The 21248-nt window shown below is 40.2% G+C and overlaps 1 protein-coding gene across 1 annotated transcript; it reads right to left on the bottom strand.

The window, feature by feature from the left end:
• Positions 1–167: 167 nt before the first annotated feature.
• LOC104538589 (DNA helicase INO80-like) lies at positions 168–11292 on the bottom strand (the record flags this gene model as incomplete). The annotated part of the gene is made up of 10 exons (XM_010181843.1): positions 11106–11292; positions 10064–10230; positions 9906–9973; positions 8276–8437; positions 6305–6425; positions 4810–5024; positions 3616–3669; positions 1825–2028; positions 432–627; positions 168–235 (listed from the first exon to the last, which is right to left on the bottom strand). Coding segments are annotated over exons 1-10 (1398 nt in total), but the record flags the coding sequence as incomplete, so codon positions are not given.
• Between the last annotated feature and the right edge of the window lie 9956 nt (positions 11293–21248).

The following is a 21248-nucleotide window of genomic DNA, read 5'->3' as shown; positions in this document are numbered from 1 at the left end:
ACAAAACAAACATACTTGGCTGCTATGAAAGATCCTGGTTCTGTGCCCTCTACCAATTACTCTGGACAAAACAAACATACTTGGCTGCTATGAAAGGTCCTGGTTCTGTGCCCTCTACCAATTAACTCTACTTTCTTTTCTACTTCATAGATTAAAAAAATACATACCCTGGCCTGATGAATCTGGTAAGCATCCTCAGCATTCTTCAGAGCTTGGGCCTTGTAATAGTTACTATCTGAAAACAACACCTCCACGTTAGAGGTCTGAAGCAGAAACCATCCAAATTAACACACGGATAAATTCCAGTAATTACAGTAGCGCTTCGTACACAGAAGGACTTTGTGCTTGAAATTGTAAGCTTGCATGATAACATGCACAGTACAATAAACTTCACAAGAGTGCATGGGAAGTATTATAGCTGAATTACTTACCATAATCTTCTTGGGTGATGTTGACCACCACTCCTCCACCGATATCAATTTGCCTTTGGGTAGAGCTGTCTTCCAGTTTGCGTAGGATTTCCTCCTGTATTCCATCATGTCCAATATCTCGTTTACGACTCATAAAATGGGCATATAATTCAGTCTGTGTGATTAGGAAGTTAAGTTTTCGCTGCTGTCTCTTAGCCTAAGAGCATTTACAAGAAACAGATGAAGGGGGAAAAAAACCCAAGTTTAATATTTAAATTACCATTAAAGAAAAAAGATTTAATCTAGTAAAAGATATCAACAACTATATCTAGATTATGTTATGCACATCACTGTGATAGCAAAATGCTAGAACACTACCATCATAAACATCTATATTAAAATATAAAACTCTTGTAAATGAAAAGTTCTCTTAAATTCAGTAATCATGGCAAAGAACACAACAATCTAATAAAAGAAAGTCTAAAAGTTTTGTTTACAAAGAAAAATTAAAAGATTAACAAAAATAAACAGGATTTTAGTAGTCTAAATTAAAAATCAGTTAAAAAAACCCCCACTCTCATGACAACCTAACTCCAGCGTTCTGTTATTTACTAACAAAGACAATTATGGTAGAATACATCACTAGGTAAAACAGCTGAGACAATTTTTCGGGGTTCAGCAAGACACTGCAGAAACTGTTAATTCTTAGGTTCTGGTTAAAAAATGCTATAGTTAGAAGTTGTCTATTAATCTAAGTCAGCTGAAACCTTCACAAAATGCTTATGAATTTGCAAGAATGAGGGGAACATCATAAATAAATAATAATTTCAGCATAAAACTAAACAAAAGGTATTCTAAAGATTAGAATAGCTCATCACTGTGCACAAAAGTTAACAACCATAAATCCACTAGAGAGCTTTGGCAAGGAAGCCTTTTCTTAAATTCAACTCCTATTATTCTGTAAGGGAGTCCATGGAGCTGTCACTTGGCCAACAAAAAAAGGAGTCACAAAAATTCTGTGCCCCATATATAAACTACAGTATCAGTTTACATCAGGGGGAAAAAAAGGAGGGAGAAAAAAGGAAATGCAATGTAAGTGAAAAGGTGGCTTGACTTCTGGACCCAGAATGATGTACACACCATCACAAAAGGTTGGCCCTTACCAACACTGTACGCGAGACGTGCACTGCTTCTCTAATCCCTTCCTCCCTTACACTTGTAAAGAATTTAAGCTCTTTTAAGGCTTTTTTAATCACCTCTAGATAACACTAAAAGAATTATATAAAGAATTTTGAGATACGAGAAGAAATACATGGAATCTCGCTGAAACAGAAGAAATAATGTAATTTCATGGCCTCAAATTGTCCAGTCTCCTCAACAGATTAATTATCAGCAATCTGTGGTTTTGCTGTACCTCTCTCATTTCCTCATCCAGCTTGCGTTGCTCCAGAGCCTCCTTCTCAGCCCGTTTGCGATGTTCTTTTTCCACCTTCTCGTACTTTTTCCAATAGAGAAGCATCTCCTTGGTAAGACGACGTGCCCGCGGTAGAGTTTCCTTACAATTTTTCTGGGCCTGGAGAGCAGCTCGACGTACCTCCCTCATGCACTGATGGGCAAGCTAGAGAGAAATAAAGTTTAGGAAACTGTGGTAAAATGGGCAGATTTTAAAGAAAGCCAGCAATAAACACCACCAAATTTAATTATAACCAAGTCAGATCCTTTAGAAGAGAAAAGCCCATGATACTTTACTCAGCAGTAATGCTTCTGATGTCATGAGAGAATGTGAGCTTTCAAAAACCTCCTGACATTGTGGAGATGACAAAACTTAAAGACAGTTTCAGCATTTCAGCACGGAACTTAAGGGACTGATCTGGTGGGTAGGTCCTTGAAAGGGACTCAGGAGATCAGAGTTCAAGGCCCACCTGCAACTCTGGCTCACCTATTCTGAACACTTCTGTGGTTCTCTTCTCGCTGTTTTAATAAGGCTGCTGCAATAGCAGTATTGGTGGAACACAATCCCCCTCACGTTAATACACCAAGAAGTGGGGGAGTATCCTCCAATTTTCCTACCATCTCATGAAGAGGCATAATACAACGTAATTTTTCTTTTTAATATAAGAAATTAATGCCATTGCCATAATGGTCAAAATCACTGGGTTTGATGTTAGTGAGAGGTTTTTTTCCTCCACTGAAATTTGCACATCAACAGTTCTAAGACACAGATTTCAAATGACTGAACAAAACAAAAACAAAGGGAAGGAAAAGTGGAATTTCAAAACCTCCAAGTCTGCTGCATCACTCACTTGCTTAAAGGCAATTTGTGATACCTACAAATACAATCATCACGGGTTATCTGCCCAGACATCACAAAGAAATCCAGTCTCTGCTAGCTAAGGAGGATCACAGGAGAGACTTTAAATACAGCCAAGTTTCCTAAATATATACCTGCAACTCCTGTATTCTGAATCCCTTACACAGAAAATGCTCCCTTTCTTGATAATGTATATACAGGATGGAAAATTTCCTACATCATCCTTCTCTGATGATTCTCAGCCATATACTTGATTACCTTTTCATCAGCCATATAAACGAATCAGACACTTGAACATAACACTTGAACAACACTCAGAAAGCTGTTATCAAGTGTTCCTAAAGTAAAGCCTTCTAGGTAGAAACAATGACACTTCTCAGAGAATACTCTGATGAGGAGCTACATTTCTTTTGCAATCATTTAAGCAGAAAACTTGTATTTTTAATCTCAGCTTCTATATATATTTACGTAAATGAACACATTTAATATTCCAAGAGGCCCTTTGATTTAAACAAGAATGCTTAAACCAGCAAATTCTAGCTAGTGATAAGATGGGCAGTTCAAAAGCCACAAAGTGTACCAAAGTCATTAATTTATTGTATCAAAGATCAGTACATTAAGAATGTACAAACTAAATCGTATGAAAGCCAGAAAGATCTCATGAAAAAAAATCACGTTGCTCGTTTCATCTGTTGCATATGAAACACGCTAGAATAACACATCTGAAAAATGGAAAGCTTTGTACTAAATGACAAATTACTTCTATAAAGTGCTTTCTCCTGTACTGCTGTGCTAGTATAGTCAGTACTGTCAGAAACAGAAGAAACATAAAGAGCTTCCAATTTGCTTATTAAATAGAGTACAAGGAACAGTACCAAGCTAAACGATACTTACCTTTTTGCTGTTGGTTAGGAAAAGGTTGCGGGCCGAGGCTTTTTGTTTGTATGCCTATAAAAGAAAACCATCTTAAAATTAGTTAAAAGGTAATGGCTTCACAGTATTTTAAAAGGTCACTATCCAGTCTTCAGCAGATATACATACCAACTTCAGTCATGGAGACACAGTACAGGTTACCATGAGGTTTATTTTGACTGAAACAGCTTTTCATCCTTAATTACTGAAAGTATATGTAAATGTATTCCAACTCCTGAAGGAAGCATGTAAAATAGTAATAATCCTCCATTTTCAGGATCATTTCTCTAATTGCTAGTACTGCAAAGCAAGGTTCTCCTATTGCACTGTTATCACTGAAGTAAACAACAAAAACTTCCACTGTTTCCCAAAGTGTTAAGAATTAATATAGATCCTGTGGTCTTCACATAACCAAAAATCAGTCTTTTGAAAAAATAAGGTCTATCCCACTGCACATAAAGAATGATGCAGCCATCACTCATATTCAGCTTCCTAGAATGCAAAGTCTGCTAACTGTGAACTCCAAAAAGTAGGTTGTAAAGTTCACTATGAGCACATCTCAGAAAATTAATGACAGTGAATCCAGCTTTCTATTTCATATGTGCCTGAAGTTCGTCACAATGACACAGCTACTTTTCCCTAGATTGTTTCTGAAATAAGTTTCAAAAAACACGCATGCTGCAATGATTGACACACTCCTTTCCTGAACCTCATGTAAAACCTAGATATCGGGTTGCTCTATGTTGCTATCCTCTAGATTAGTAGGAGTGGCTGCTGCAGTTTACTGTACTATTCATAGAAAAGGGTTGGAAAGCCAAACAAAAGCAGTGGCAAAGCACTGCATGATCCACTTAGATCTCATCGCTGATATGACATTCAAACTGCACTTTGCTTACAGATTACAGATCATCACTTTGGTCATTAATGACCACCAGAAAAATCAGGTCCTTCCTCACTCTGTTTTTCCAGTGTCAACTCCCCACTTAGTTAATTTTCTAGTTCAGTTTCCTGCACTTTGCTTACAGATTACAGATCATCACTTTGGTCATTAATGACCACCAGAAAAATCAGGTCCTTCTTCACTCTGTTTCTCCAAGTGTCAACTCCTCACTTAGTTAATTTTCTATTTCAGTTTCCTGCTGTCATCACTGACCTAGTGCCATAAGCCAAGCTTACCTTTGGCAACTCCTTTTTAACAATGCTAAGCCACACTTTCCGCCGACGTGCATTAAGTTGCTCAATAGTCAAATGCTTTTTCTTGGACCCAGGTGGTGGAGTATCATGAGAAAACTTGGCAAAAACTTTGGTCTGGTGATGGTGGCGACGTGGCGACTCCTCCGAAGAGAGTTCTTCCTCCCGCCTTCTCTTTTTCTTCACTTTTTTCAACTTGCCTGCATGGTAACAATGATCAAAAAAATAAATTCCTTCTTCTATTTTTGGGATACATTTTAGTTAGGTGTCTTTCCTGAGTAAGCTATCCTAGTTAATTTATGTGTGAAACCAGATAAAAGCCAAACTTATCCATGTTTGCCAATTCTGGTACCATTCATTTATCTTATTAGATATTTCCTCGTTACTTTGTAATGGAAAGATTTTCCTGTAATCAATAGAGTGGAAATGCAGTTTTTCCACTCAGGGAAACACGCCTTAGGAGTTAAAATGCCTGGGACCTGGTGTAACATTTCTAGGTTTGTAGTAAAATTCTACTTGAATACACGTAAAGTTAAGACATTTAAAGGTAACAACATCAACATCTGGTAGGGTAAGTCTCAAACCAAACTTCTCAGCAGTTGAAAGCGCTCGGCATGTTATAATGCATTACAGATAGCAGCTTTCAGAGAAAATGGATACCAGTACCATGTATTAAAAATATTCTTTGTTAAGTATGCAAAATCATGGATGCTGCAAGATGGATGCAATGGAGAAAAAAAAAATACAGTTAAAGGAACTTGCAGAAAGATGGGAAGGAAGTAAGCCCAAAATAGTCCACTTAAAACACGGCTCAAACTTAAGTACTTGCACTAGAGAGAATTCACCTTACACTGACAGTTCATAGCCTTCTCTTCCTGCTTCCTTACAGATTTACAGCTGCTGCCAGCTCAGCCAAGAAAGGAAACTGTACTTCCTGGCAAACACACATCTGAGAAACTCCAGTTGAGAGGTTACAGAAGTAATTCTATTTTAACTCATATTGGACATCAATTCTGAGTTCCCTCTAATTTCCTGAAAACACTCTCCCTATCATTTCTTGTTCCTTATAATTATATATTCAGGAATAACTGCAGCAGGTACTGATAAGGTCTTACATTTTCAAGGAACTATCAAGTTTTCAAAAAACTCCAAGTAAATGGACCATGATACACAATGATAATTACGAATTCCGAAGCAATGAATAAAGCACGTACTGCGTAACACTCTCATTCTAGATTCAGAGGTACACAAAAAGATCTAAAGCCATGAACTCTCAGTTCTCACTCCTTGTTTTCACTCTAGCTTTCTAGCAGCCAGAAGATAAAGCACACTATTTTCTGAAGATTTTTTCTTTGACAGAACTGAGTATTTCCATGCAAAACCCAAAAGTTTTGAACGTTCATGTTTATTCAAAGGAAATAACATAGGAAAGAAATTTAATCACAGCAGCCATTTAAAAACACAAGGTTAGTGACTTTACCTTTTAATTTTTTCTCTTCTTTAAACTTCTTTTTCTTGGGCCCTAGCAGGTGGCGCTGCTGCTCGTAGTAAGGATCATGTGTAGACAGCAGTCCTGCACTGTAGTACTGATACTGCTGCAACTGAAGTGGACGTACATGAGCACAGTGATGGAAAACAAACATAGCAGATAACAGAAACACCAAGTAACCAAGTTCAGATCTTGATCACAAATAGGGTATCAGAAAACATGCACTTCTCCATATTCAGCACTGTTATCAAAGATCATACAGTGTCCCACGTGAAACCACTGCTCCCAGAGATGGTCTCCAAGCTCCACACAAGAAGCCAAGCCCACCCAGTTAAGTAAGAAGCAAAGTGAAGCTTATGCTTTCAAAACATACTGCTCTCTCTTTTCCATACAGGTGCTGCCCAGCAAGACAGAACATTACATGAAGTGGTTCAAGCATGGACCTCCTATTGGTTTTGTTTGCATTCCCAAGTTACCGATGTGTTCTACTTTATCATTGCATAGGATGTAAAAGGATGAGTTTAAATAAAAAGCATTTCAAAGATTTCCACAAGGATAAACAACTTGAATATTCAGATTGTCAAGTAAAAATATAGTTGCCTCCTCACTTTTTTCCCCAAAATTACCAAAAAAGTCAGTAGGTTCCACACATTACTCAACTAATTTTAATATTAAAGAACTATATACAGTTTATGCATAAACCAGCAAAGATAGTACAGGTCCAAAATTAACTACTTAAACCCAAAGCATACTATTAAGCTAATAAAGGATTTCTGAAAGGTGAGAGCATCAGCATAACCAAACTTCCTGGAGCAGATGTGTTTCCCCCACTCATAACTGTGTACTGCTGATACGACAATATCTTGGTTATTAATTCTTACTAGTCTGGAAATGAGTATGTGTGTAAAATCTAACAAAAGTTATGACCTGTATAAAAATTCGGTATGTGAGTATTTGTGCAATTGTACAATATTTCAAGAAGCTAACACAATCTTGGGTTAGAACTTAACAAGTAAACAAAGGAAAGAAGAGGACAGAAGCAAAGACCAGGGTGGGAAAACACCTCTTCACTCTTCTGGAGAAGTTTTAGAAGAGCATGAAGCAAGAAGACAAGTTTTAATTTCAGATACATCCTCTGATAGCAGAATAGGATGACATCCTTCATCTGAGACTACTTTCTTGTGCAATTCAAAACAGCAATGAAAATAATTTCTGCAAAAGCCATTGTAATTTGAAGAAATATATTATTAGAATCAAAAGAGTCATAGAAATCGGCCTAATATCAAAAAAATGCAGAAATGTGGCAGACTATTTTCTTTTAAGGAGGAAAAAAAGAAGAGAATATGAGAAGAAAATCCAAAATAAAAAAGAAAGGTAAGAAAGAAAAAAGGAACATCAGGTAAAACCCCAGAGAATGACAGAAAACAGTAAGGAAAAAAACCAGGAACTCCCGTTCGAGAAGGTAAACATTGCCTTACTACTCTTTGCCTCAGTGATCATGCAAGTATATTGCTTTAGGTTTAAATATACAATTTTAGTCCTGAACAGAAGCTACTACCTGTATTAGAATTTTACCTACAGCACCTCATATTTGACATATTTGACATATATTATCCAAATACTGCATTCTAACACCCTGTATTTGTGCTAGTTACTGGGACAGAGTGTTGTGGAAGCTACATATAGATATACACACCGGTACATATACATATGCCAGTAATAGCTACATAAATTATTGACAGATACTCAGCATAAGGCATCAACAGCTTTTCAGTCTGTCTGTAATTAATTAAATAACCCTTGTCTGAAACTGATGTCAGATTGTTCTAGTCTACTAAACAAAAGGATATTTTCCAGTCCACAAAATATTATGGTTTTTGATGAAAATCTAAAAGCAGTTAATATAACACAGTTAAAGGAGAGAATAAAAATCAAGGCAATGTAAAAATTCGGGATTTTTACCTCTTTGTCTTTAATATATTTACTCTGATGCAGTTTCTTATATTTGTGTAATCGCAGCATATTGTGAAGTTCCTCCCTTGAAAGAGAAAATTCTTCATCCTCCTCTCCATCCTCATCACTTGGTGAATCTGTGTCACTGGAGTCATCACTCAGAAGGATACTCTAACAAGAATAAATGGAAATTAATTTAACAATTGCAAGCCCTTCTACTGAATTATTTATTTATGCAAAGCACTCTTGAGCCTTTACCTAATAGAGGGCTGCGGGTCTGGCCCAATAACAAGACTTAGTATTTACAAAGTGTCTTCCATATGAAACACTTCAAATGAAAAAGAGTTTTCTGAGATACAGTACTGCGTAGCAGTGAAACCAATACACATTTTCTGATCTGGGCGGAGGCAGTTTTTCTGTTAGGTTGGTGACAGTTCAGTCATGTTAGAATCCACTTTGTCTGTGGTCTCAGAAAAGCTGCAGTGAGAAAACCCAGGATACCAGTAGGGGCATTTTGTGATGTATGGTCACAGGTGCTTTCCCACTCCATTTGTAGTTTGTCCTGCTATTCTACCACTTCCACTTGCATCAGCTGCAGGAGGTTTGGCTCTTGTCTGACCTCCTGGCAATCTGTTTTTGCTAACTAGAGAAGGCTACAGTAAAATGAAAATGCAAAGGTGGCATATAAAGCCGCCACTCCACTCTCTCCTTCAATCCTTATTTGGACCTTGTACTGAGTTCATCTCAAAAACAAATTTACAGCCAAGTCCCAAATGTCCATTTAATGTATTTCACAATAGCTCATTTTAATTGGACAGTGTACTAAAATTACTTAAAAAGTTTCTCACCATGACACTTAACTGAAATGCTGCTGCTCATCCAAATTGAAATATCTAATGTCTGTTTTGCTACATGATGGAAATTAAAGCCTCAAATCTAGAGAGACTGTAATTCTATTTTGTTCTACCCAAGATCTAATACAATATTCATTATCAACTGTCACACACACTTCCTTCTTTCCATTTTCAAGATGAGAAGACTCTGTAGAATGTATTTTTTGCTCTGGTGTTTTCTCTTAATGTAAAAAAACAAAGCACCGAACAAAACAAACCATATTCCTTTCTTCTTAGCAAGGGACACTAGCTGTAGTTACCTCAAAAACAGTGCACCAAACAACAATCCAACATAGAACAAGACTAAAGAATTAAAGTGAAGCCCTCTTTTCAGCAACACAAAATATTACCACATCTCTGCATTACCTTTTGTCTCCTTTTCAGTGTGAGATTTCGCACCAATTAAATTGTATCACATGATTTAGGGCAACTCTCAAAACGCATTAGTCCAGCTTTCTGAGCACTCAGTAGTACATGAAAAGTAAAATTAAATGGACTTTTGAGATGAGAACAAACAAACTTACTGTAAACTTAGCGTATTCGGAAATTTTATTTGTGGTCATTTGTGATAATGCTCTTACCAGTGCTCAGCTTACTTTCCTGTTGCCATCTGCTCGCTTACATGTTTCTACACCATGATCTGCTTCAGATGACAACACAGAATCATTCACCACTGTCTAGAGGGTGCTGACTGGAACTCTACTCACAGATTTCGTAATAGCTGCATTTCTTTCCAATATTCTTACCTTCAGCCACTTTCTGCTTTTCTTCAGTTTGGAGAAGTTATACAAGCTCCCTTTTTCAGACTTTGGCTCTGTTTAGAGAAAAAATAAAGTTCTTAGGAAATAATGCTTTTCCCAGTTGACCCCAGAGAAGACAGGGACTGAACCCAGTGCATGCCCACCTGGCTGCAGTACTCCATTCAGGGAATGTGTGTTCAGCATGCCAGAATTCCCTGCTCCAGAAGGCTCCCCAAGCAAAGAGTTTGGAGGCTCTTCCTTGACTTGCATCAGGGGATCCCCAGACTGAGGCAACAAAGGATTGTCATCCAATCCATCTTCACTCTCATCGCTGCGAGAAGACAGGTAATAACATGGTAACAATGAAAGGAGAATATTTGAAAGAGGAGATGCCCATGCAACTTTCTAAGATATAACCATTTGTCTAAAGTTTTGAGAATCGAGACAGCTTCATATGTAATTTTACACACTAGAAATAGTGCTGTTAATAATTTCCTGTTAACCCCTCCACAGTAGTTAATCATCAGACCAGCCTGGCTGTGCTATCACCCTGCACCTCCAGACTTTAACTAAGTATCTAATTTGAGAAGCATGAACTAAGCAAGAAGCTTATCGAGTCAAACCAAAGCACAACATTGTCATCCTCTGCACTGCTGTACATGTGAGAAATATAAAGCTCTACTTTTCCTACTCTGTGTGTGGATCTTTTTACATGCTTGTAAATATACCTGTTACCTATTACTTGTTCAGTTACCAGTTTTGTAACTATACAATTCCAAAACACTGATGAAATTAAATGTAAACTGTTTGGAGAGAGAAACGTACCTTGATGACTCGCTTCTCATTGCTACAACTTACTTACATACAAATTCTGCATCGGACAACAGTCTTTGCATTTCACTTATGGCTACAGGCCACCTCCCTGAAAAGTCAACTTAGTGCTTGTTCATCCTACTTATTGCAGACAAAGGCAGTTTTGGTCACTCAGCTCTAAAAAAGGAGCTTTAAAACATTATGCTAATTTGTACCTGGGCTGGCCAAACCCTGAATTATCAGCGTGAGCTAAAAGAAACACAGCGCAAAATTTTTAGAGAAGAGTTTATAATGTACAAGTCACTATTAAACTCTTAATGCGGTGTTGCTGGGAACAATACAATAAAAATGCTTGTCTTTCCTTGGTATTTCTGAAGGAAAAGGTTTTGGTACCTGGATATACTCCTGTTAAAGATAGCAGACGTCTGTCGCAAAAACTGATCCAGCTGCAGAGCTTTCTCCAGGTACTGCAAATAAAGGGGTTTTGCCAGCTCTGAGCAGCTGCCATCCTCCCTGGCGCCCAGCTCTGAGGCCATAGAACAAACTTCTCCTCATGCACAGGTGCCTCCGAACAAACAGCTGTTAGGAGGAAACAACAGTCATCATCACCACCATCACCTCTGGAAGGAATAAACTCGGTGAGCAGGCAAAGCTACTGCAAGCTACATGAAATGCGAGTGTTTTGCAGAACACGAAACCAAAGTAGTTCTGGGCAGAAGCCTTGGGTTGCAGTTAACAGGTTTACTGCGCAAACCAACAGACAGAAATTCACACTAAACTTTCCACCACGATATTACCACAGCCAAAACCTCGATTTTTAGTTTCATGACTTCGTGGATGCCGTTTGTTAGGAACGAGCACTGCACAGACCTAGTAACATAATCCACAAATGCAAAGTACAGTGAAGCCAGTCCTTGAACATCTAAAGTAAACTTTCACCACTATTAAAGATAACACGTTTAACTCCGAACAGAGGGCAGCCATTTATCATGAAAGCAATTACATTAGTATCCCTAAGCTGAACCATATATAAAAACTTCCTCCAAAAACAAAGAACTACTGAAAACACCGTTTTTCTGTTGTTTTAACCATTCAGTTCACAGTTGCAGTCTACAGAATTCTTGTCAGACTTTTCTTTTCCTACTTTAGAGCAATGCTGCTTTCACAGCAGTTGGAACACACGTGTTACCTGCTGACAAACAAGCCACAAATACCTGACCAAGGAAACTTCCATTCTAAAATTCAACTGCTATCTTTATTAAAAAGCAAAACATAATCAGCAATTTCTTACATACCTTTTATATTTACAAATTTAGAACATACCATAGCTTTACGTTTTTTTTCAGCCAGTAAAAATATCCTGCCTGATTTTCTTCATTTGTTCTCAGGATTTTATATTCTTAAATACCAACATACCCCCCCTGAAACATCTGCATAATACACTTTAAAAACAAAGCTATCAAAACATTTCATTGCTCTGCCAACTTCAGTTTTATCTCCCTTCAGACACAAAAAATGTCGTGACAACTGTTACAGTAACAGCTCTGACAACTGGAATTTTATTTTTCTTTGATTACAAAAGATGCCACCATTGTTACAGTACCAATGAGAAAGATAATTGAAAATTATTCCCAAAGTCACGGTTGTTACTGTACAAATGAAAGTGCTTGCAATACCCTAAATACAATAATATTTACTAATAAATAAATGCCTTAAGCTTTTGTGTCTGGTGGAAGACTAAAATAAAAGCAGTCAGTTTTGAAAGACTTGGATCGATTGTTTTTCTGAAGGGTTCTTCTGGCTTCCATCACTTCTTAAAAATACTACAAAACCTGAAGCAAACTTCACATTAATTCACTGCAAAACATTCTATGCTTGTTCATCTCTTAAACTGTTAATGACTAAACTGTTTTAAGTTCATATATGTAAAAACACAGATTGAGTATCTGGTCTTCAAACTGTTCTCTCTTCACTTTTTCCAAGTCTTTTATCCTCAAAAATTACAGAACAGATTCAGGATGCCTAAAGTTACAAAAAACTACGACAAGTGATTACCACCTTGCGAATAATGGCAGTGGTTGAACAAGAGCAAATTTTGTTATTTCTTACTAAACCCCTAGCCTTGAGTTAACATCTTTACTCGTACAGAGTAAACCGCAGCATGCCAGAAACTGTTAGACGGGATAACAGCCCTCATTTAAAAATTCTTTTTAGACTGAAGCTATCAAGGTTCAGCTTCCTATATGGCAGATCTTTGTGCAGCTGACAGCAAAGGAACGATTGACCTGTTACCTGTGTCCAGCAGAGGTTAACAGACAGAACAAAGCCCCTTAAAGCTTTTGCTATGACAGGGGTATTAAGACTCGTGTTCTCCAGGAAACTTTCATCTACAGATGGCATATTGCTTAATAGCCCTCTGAAAAAACAAACAAACCACCCTAACATCAAAAACAGCCTTCCAAGAGACGAGACCATGAAGATGAAGAGGTTAGAAAGCGAGAGGTGACACAGGACTTGTGTCTATGATGGAAGAAGTCATTCAGGAGATAGAAAAGGACACCAAGAAGGTGAAAGTGGTTTTCTTTCAGACCACCAATAAAAATGACGTAAATTATACAAGCAAGATTCAGTCCCTAGTACCACAACAGAAAACGTACAGTGATCCTTTTTATTACTCAATTTCAAAATGTATCCATCAACAAGAGCATGTGTTAACGTGGCACTGTATTACTTTCCCAGCCAAAATATCACGTGCAACCATTGTTTAATGATTTTACTCAGAAACACAAGGCATCTTTCACCTATCTGTTTTTTGCAGAAAACCTTCTTTCCAAAACTCAACATTTAGTGGCATTGCCTGGCAACGTGGGAAAGAAACATGCCCCAAGGGTCACAAAGCACACAGGACTTGTATTCGGATTCACCTCCTCTGAGGAAGCAAAAAAATCCAATGAATTCTCTTGTACCCCAATGAGCCTTGCCCTCACAAAACTATATAAGCTTAACAGCAAAATAAAGGAAAAGAATTAAGATAGATTTGAGGGCGAGTTTTTAATTGCAGGACAACAAGGAGGCCAGAAGCAAAATAAACACAATTATATTCCTGATGTAAAATGAGTAACTGGATGCTTTTCTAGCTGCACAGACGCACACGCCTAAGCTCTGGTCTAAGTGGATCACAGAATGGTAGGGGTTGGAAGGGACCTCTGAAGAGCATCCAGTTCAACCCCTCTGCCAGAGCAGGATCACCAAGAGAAGATCACACAGGAAGGTGTCCAGGTGAGTTTTGAATGTCTGCAGAGAAGGAGACTCCACAACCTCTCTGGGCAGCCTGGGCCAGTGCTCTGGTACTGTCACAGTAAGTAAGTTTTTCCTTACGTTTAAGTTGAACCTCCTGTGTTCCAGTTTGTGACCATTGCCCCTTGTCCTGTCACTGGACACAACTGACAGAAGTCTGATCCGATCCTCCTGACACCTGTTCTTTACATATTTATACACATTGATGAGATCCCCCCTCAGTCTCCTCTTCTCCAGGCTCAACAGCCCCAGCTCTCTCAGCCTCTCCTCATAAGGGAGATGCTCCAGTCCCCTCATCATCTTAGTGGCTCCGCACTGGACTCTCTCCAGTGGTTCCTTGTCCTTCTTCAACAGGAAAGCCCAGAACTGGACACAATATTCCAGATGTGGCCTCACCAGGACGTAGTAGGGGTTTAGGAGAACCTCCCTTGACCTGCTGGCCACACTCTTCCTAACACACCCCAGGATGCCATCAGCCTTCTTGGCCGTGAGGGCACATAGCTGGCTCATGGTCATCCTGCTGTCCACCAGGTCCCCCAGGTCCTTTTCCCCTGACCCACTCTCCACCAGGTCAGCCCCATCCCGTACTGATACATGGGGTTGTTCTTCCCCAGATGCAGTACCCTACACTTGCCCTTGTTGAGTTTCATTAAGTTTCCCCCTTCCCAACTCTCCAGCCTGTGCAGGTCACACTGAATGGCAGCACAGCCTTCTGGTGTGTCAGCCACTCCTCCCAGCTTTGTATTGTCAGATTTGCTGAGGGCACGCTCTGTCCCATCATCCAGGTCATTGATGAGCATACTGAACAGAGCTGGACCCAGTACTGACCCCTGAGGAGCACCACTAGACCCTGCTCCACTAACCACAACTCTGAGCTCTGCCCTTCAACCAGTTCCCAGTCTGCCTCACTATCCCATCATCCAATCCACCCTTCTTAAGTTTGGCTGTGAGGATGTCATGGGAGACGGTGTTGAAAGCCTTGCTGATGTCAAGGTAGACCACATCCACTGCCCTCCCCTTCATCAATCCATCAAGTAGTGCCATTGTAAAAGGCTATCGGATTGATCAAGCATGACTTCCCCTGGATGAATCCACGTTGACCACTCCTGATAACCTTTTCCTTGACATGCTTTGCGATGGCACCAAGAACAAGCTGTTCCATCACCTTTCCAGGGATGGAGATGAGGCTGACTGGTCTGTAGTTACCCAGGTCCTCCTCCTTGCCCCTTCTGAAGACTGGAGCGACACCGGCTTTCCTCCAGTCCTCAGATACCTCTCCTCTTCTCCAGGATTTTTCAAAGATGATGGAGAGTGGCCTAGCAATGACCTCCACCAGCTCCCTCAGTACTCGTGGGTGCATCACATCAGTGCCCATGGATTTGCAGATGTCCAGTTTACTTAATTATTCTCTAACCCAATCCTCTTCAACCGAGGCAAAGTTTTCCATTTTCCTGACTTCCCCTGTGGTCTCAAAGTTCTGGGACTCCTGAAGGCTGACCTTAGCAGCAAAGACAGAGGCAAAGACGGCATTTAGTAACTCCACCTTCTCTGTAACCTCCAACACCAAGGCAGCCACTTCATTCAGTGGAGGGCCCACATTTCCTCTAGCTTGCCTTTTGCCTCCAGCATACTTTAAGTCTTTCTTGTTGCCCTTGACCTCCCTTGCCAGGTTTAATCCTAGGAAGGCCTTAGCTCTCCCTGTTGCATCCCTACATCATCTGACAACACTCTTGTATTCCTCTCAAGTGGTCAGCCCCTCCTTCCATGCTCTATAAACTTCTTTCTTCCACCTGAGTTTATCCAGCAGCTCCCTGCTCAGCCACACAGGTCTCCTGGCTCCCTTACTTATTTCCTACTCATCAGGATGGTCCGATCTTGAGCTTGGAGGAAATGGCACTTGAAGGAAATGGTGTCTGAATATTAACCAACTCTCCTGAGCCTTCCTACCTTCTAGCGCTCTATCCCATGGGATTTCTCCAAGCAGTTCCTTGAAGAGGCCAAAGTGAGCCCTTCTGAAGTCCAGGTTGTGATCCTGCTTGTAGCTCTGTGCCTACTGCACATGATCCTGAACTCCACCATCTAATGGCTGCTACAGCCAAGGCTTCCCCTAGCCTTCACACCCCCAACCAGTCCCTCGTTTGTCAGTACAATGTCCAGCAGCGCTCCTCTCCTTGCTGGTTCCTCAACCACCTGTGTCAAGAAGTTATCACCAATGCACTGCAGGAACCTCCTGGACTCTGTGTGCCTGGCTGTGCAGCCCTCCCAGCAAATGTCAGGGGAACTGAAATCTCCCAGGAGAACCAAGTCCTGTGATCTTCAGGCTACTTCCAGCTGTCTGTAGAAGGCCTCGTCAGCTTCCCCATCCTGATCAGGTGGTTTGCAAGACAGCCACAACAGTGTCTCCCATATTAGCCTGCCTCTCAATCCTTACCCACAACCTCTCAACTTGCTCTTCATCTGCCCCTGGGCAGAGCTCAATACATTCTAGTTGCTTTCTCACGTAAAGAGCAACTCCACTACCATGCCTGAGCAGTGCCACTCCTCTGCACAGGCAATGGTGCTCATCCAACTCCATGCTCAAACAGCATAGGAGATAACCCAGCAGATGATTATTTATTTACTTTTAAGATATAAATGACCCCACAAACAGAAGATGCTATCAGATGTGTTTAGTAATTAGAAAAGAAAGATACTTTCTCTGGACTAGCTCATTCCCATTGCACAGAGATCTCAGGGAAATAGGAAAGCAAGTGACAATACCGTCTATCTGCAAAGAGTAGGTTTCATTCTGTATTTTAACACATTAAATCCCCTTGCTGTCCACAGTAGGTTAAGCATGTAAACTTAGCATGTAAACATGTGTACACGCTAAGTACCTGTCTCATCCATTTCCAGATACCTATGTCCTTAGATATTGCTTCCCAGATCGGGAAACCGTAAATTTCTGCATTTAACAAAGTTCTCCTTGTGCTGACGTAAGTACTCTGTCCTTCACCTGTAGAAAAAGACAAGCTTTTGCTTGTATTTCTATTATAACTGTCCCAAAAGGCTTCTGCACATACAAAGTTAATTGCTTTTGTCCTTGAAACAGTTACTCATCTGTATCCCACACATCAAATAACCAAATAAACACAGGAGAGCTTAACAATATTCTTGAATGATTAACAGCGCCCAAACCAAATTTAGTAAGCGCTACATGGGCATACTGAATAGAGAATAGCTCAGCCACTGAATTCAGCCTTTCACTTATTTATATGCTAACAGTCACACACTGCTTCTCTGCTGGTCAAAGTAATAAGAGGAGAAGCTAATTGACAGATACTTCTTTATTCTCTGTTCTTTCGTTCCCATTCTAGGTTTTAAGAAACAAAGATTTCCAATGGCAAAAACTGCTTGAATACTGAAGCAGAGAAGATGGGAACAAACAAGTGAGAGGCACACAGCAGCCTTACCCACTACAGCAGGGAACAGCATTGAGGACATCCACAAGACATCGATTGCTTCAGTGGCTTTACATGGTGATGACATTCATTCTACTTCACCATTTTTGAAAGAAATCTACCCTTTTGCCTACTCAGTTTAAGGAAGACTGCAGAAATACAGATTTTTGAAGTGTTTTCATTACTGATGGTAAAATTTAGGTAAATGTTACAGGCAGTAAGATGACTGCATGCTGCAGAGTAATCTTTTCATCAAGACTGTCTTACTGATATACACCAGTTTTACGTTACCTTTCAGTACCAAATTCATTAGTTATTTGCTTTCTCCCTTCACCTCCCCTAGAGTTATAACAGTTTAGAAAACCAACTTTTGGAAATAAATAGCTCCTGCACTGCCTGGCTGGCACTTTGAATCCTCTAACATTCTTACTTCATCAGAAGCTCACACTGAAAATATTTAGTTGTGTCATGTGTCCCTCTGAATTATTAAAAGCACAAGTAAAGTATCAGCAGCATGGTCTGAGTTTAGTAATATATATACAACTTCATACAAATAACCTTCATAAACATGTATTTTTGTAAAGACCTAAGTTCAGTCCTGAAGAAGACTTCCTTATCCTGTTTTAAACCACATTGCTTAGTTCAATGTTCATACAGGTGTGGGGTCTCTTTACTCACTCAGTTTTTTCAAGTCTGCCCATTAAAATGCCTAGTCAGTAAACACCAAACACGAGAGAGGAATCCTCCAAGGACACCCTGAGAGAGCAGAGTGCCTTTTATAACAAGATTTCTAAGTTTTATACCCACCGACCCGCACCAACCAAAAAGCAAAATGAACTGCTCTCATGAAGCGGCTTAGCTTTAGATTTTCTCAGATTAAGCAAATATCCACTGTTTCTGAATGAAGTCCAACAAGTTTTTGCTACTGATATCAATGTAAAGCAGGAGCCCCATAGGAGGCAAGCACACAGTTTGGCACTTACGCCTAGCTGCAAGCTAGAAAGGATCTGCTTTGTACAGCTGTTTGAAATAGTACTTTCTCCTCCAGCAGTTTCTTGTTTTTCTTCCTCCCCCCTTCAGTTGCTGGCATCTCTACCCCTCAGGCAAGGCTCAGAGGATTCCTTTTTCTTCTCTTTATGCCTAACACTCACATCAAGCTCTACAGCAAACAGTGGTAACAACTGCACTCCCAGCTGAGGGCACATACACAAACACGAGCTGCCGTGGGTCCAACCCAGCAGCTAACCCACAGTACCCCTTCTTAGCCTGACAAATGCAAGGCAAATTAGGGAGGTAAAACTGACTGGGTCACACTAAGTGCATGTTTACAAAGTGTTACCAGCTGGCAGGAGAGCACACTTACATTTCAGCTTCCTACCTCTCCTCTGTCCAACTGCTGTAAGCACACTGACAAAACACTGAAGTGGAGAGAAACCTGAGATCCCAGTTTACATATGGAGAATATGTATTCCTCATATCCCCATTTATGTCATTTTAAGTTTTATCCACAAAAAAGGATCAAAACCTAGGAGCGAGAATACAACCTTCCATGCTATCTTAGTTCCCTCACAATTCTAGCAGTTTTCTGTTGGTTTTTGTTTCCCCCTTTCTGTGCTTTGCATTGTGAAACCAACTTATTGAGAGACTTTCCAAACTGATACAGACACATAAGATACTTTTCCTCCTCCAAGAAATTAGAGCAAAAAATTGAGACACACAACTCTTATGAGAATAGCAGAATACTGTAAGAATTTCCTGTAGTAACACCTCTAGGATAACCCCAGGCAGAAATACACATATCCACCCAGAAGATTAGGTCAAGATCTATACAGAAAACTCACATGAGTACAATAATATCAGTTAGGTACAGTTCTGTCAGATTTCTTTATAAGCCTATAATCTTCAGTACAGACAATTGTGGCATAAAAATCTTGAAGAGGTATTTTGCTTGGAGAAGGATCACACATTCTTCTTTCCCCGCTCACATTTTAGTTTGCTTTGACAAATGTATAATTAAACTGACAACAGTTTTCCAGAGTACACCATATGCCAGGTCTTAAAGGAAAACAATCCCCATACGGCCTTTTTATGGCAGTGTCTTAAGTAGAACTTGGATACAAAGGAGATCATTGCTTTAAGAAAAAGCAGGTAGGAGGATATTTCATATGAACCTAAAGCCCTCAGTCTCCATTAAAGTCAAGCTGAATGAATACAAGACATATACAGACAACTGAAGTGTGAGTTCGGACCATTTCAGGTTAAAATTAAAAATAATTGCTTTTATTAGTAATGAAATATAGTTATAACTAGATACTGTCCTATACACAGTACTTTGCTGTTTCGTTTTCGTGGTAAGGTTTTATATTGTTTTCCAATGAATGAGACGGCATTGCATTGATCTCTGTTCAACCTTTTAATTGATTTTAAATACAGAGAAGAACAGCCAGTGGGGCACAGGCTCTGAATTTTCTAACTGCTGAAATAATAGTCACAGATAAGGCTTAATTTTTCATTATTAAACAAAAAAAAGCTATAGATTTCTAAAAAAGAAAATAAATTTCAGAAGCACGTACATAAGGGAACAACAGCGTAGGTTAAAACACATCAAACACAAAAGTTGGCAGGTGACAGCTCTGCTTCCATGTTCAAACTAGCAGAAAAATGACTGGCAGGAAAACAAACCAATTTAATTGTTCAATGAGAGTAAGTCTTGTCCCAAAAGCGCAGTGAGCAGTATTTAAGCAGACCTCTGACGATGCATCCACGCTCTGTGCTACGTAACAGCATCACCCTCACACGTTGCCATTACTGCACTCCTCCTCTGTCTGCGTGCACAGAATACCAACCGCGAGGCTGGGTTGGGTTTGGTTTGGTTTTTACACCTTCCACACCAGACCACGAAAAGGGAACTATGTCCAAGAGAGCTCTACGAGGGCCGTTTTTCTTCTTGTCATCTAAAATAATCCCTAGCATGTGATTTATCTTGTCAAACAGTATGCTTATTGCAGGATTCACAGCTTATTACATTATACCAAAATAAAACAAAATCTGCTATATTTAAACAGTCAAGCAACACAAGGCAGTATTTTAAGCAACTTTAACAATATACATGCAAGAGATGGAGTAGAATTGAATTACGAGGAATATCCTTAAGCACTGGGAATGTTCAGTCTACAGTCCTATTTCCTGTACTTTTCCCTCACTATTGACTATCATCATCTACAACACTCCCGAGACAGGAAAGTTGCCTCACAAGATCAACAGGGTAAGAAAAACGGTTGCTAAATAAAGTCTAAAATAAAAAAAGCTAAATAATATCTATGACAGCAGAAACTGTATTAGTCCGTGTGTTTGCAGTGAAGCAGGATTAGGCTTTCTACTACAGCTCTGAAGTAGTATTTCCACCGGCGCAAACACAACCTTAAACTACGTTTCCCGTGCACCTTGCAGGCACCTTTCATCACCAGCGACACCCACTCGGCGCGCCAAGGCCCTCCTGCAGATGCCGGTGGCCATTCGGACAAGGCTCGCTACAGCCCCGGGCCCCCCTAGGCCAGGCACTGCCGGACCCAGGAGTCCCTGAGCGCGAACAGCGGCGTTGCATCATGCGGACAGGGCACGGGGCTGCCCGGGCCGGCAGCGCCCCGACACCGCCCTGTCCTCGACGGCCGGGGGCACTCATAGTCCGAAGCCCTCACTCCGACACCTCCACGCCCGTCTCCCCGGAGAGATGGCAGGCCCTGCCCCCAGGGGCCGGAAGGTTCCGGCGGGTCCTGGCACTGCGCTACGCCGGGCGGCC

Source organism: Mesitornis unicolor, unplaced genomic scaffold, assembly GCF_000695765.1.
Source record: "Mesitornis unicolor isolate BGI_N332 unplaced genomic scaffold, ASM69576v1 scaffold14623, whole genome shotgun sequence".
NCBI classification, from domain to species: domain Eukaryota; kingdom Metazoa; phylum Chordata; class Aves; order Mesitornithiformes; family Mesitornithidae; genus Mesitornis; species Mesitornis unicolor.
This window is presented reverse-complemented; position numbering and strand designations above follow the sequence as displayed.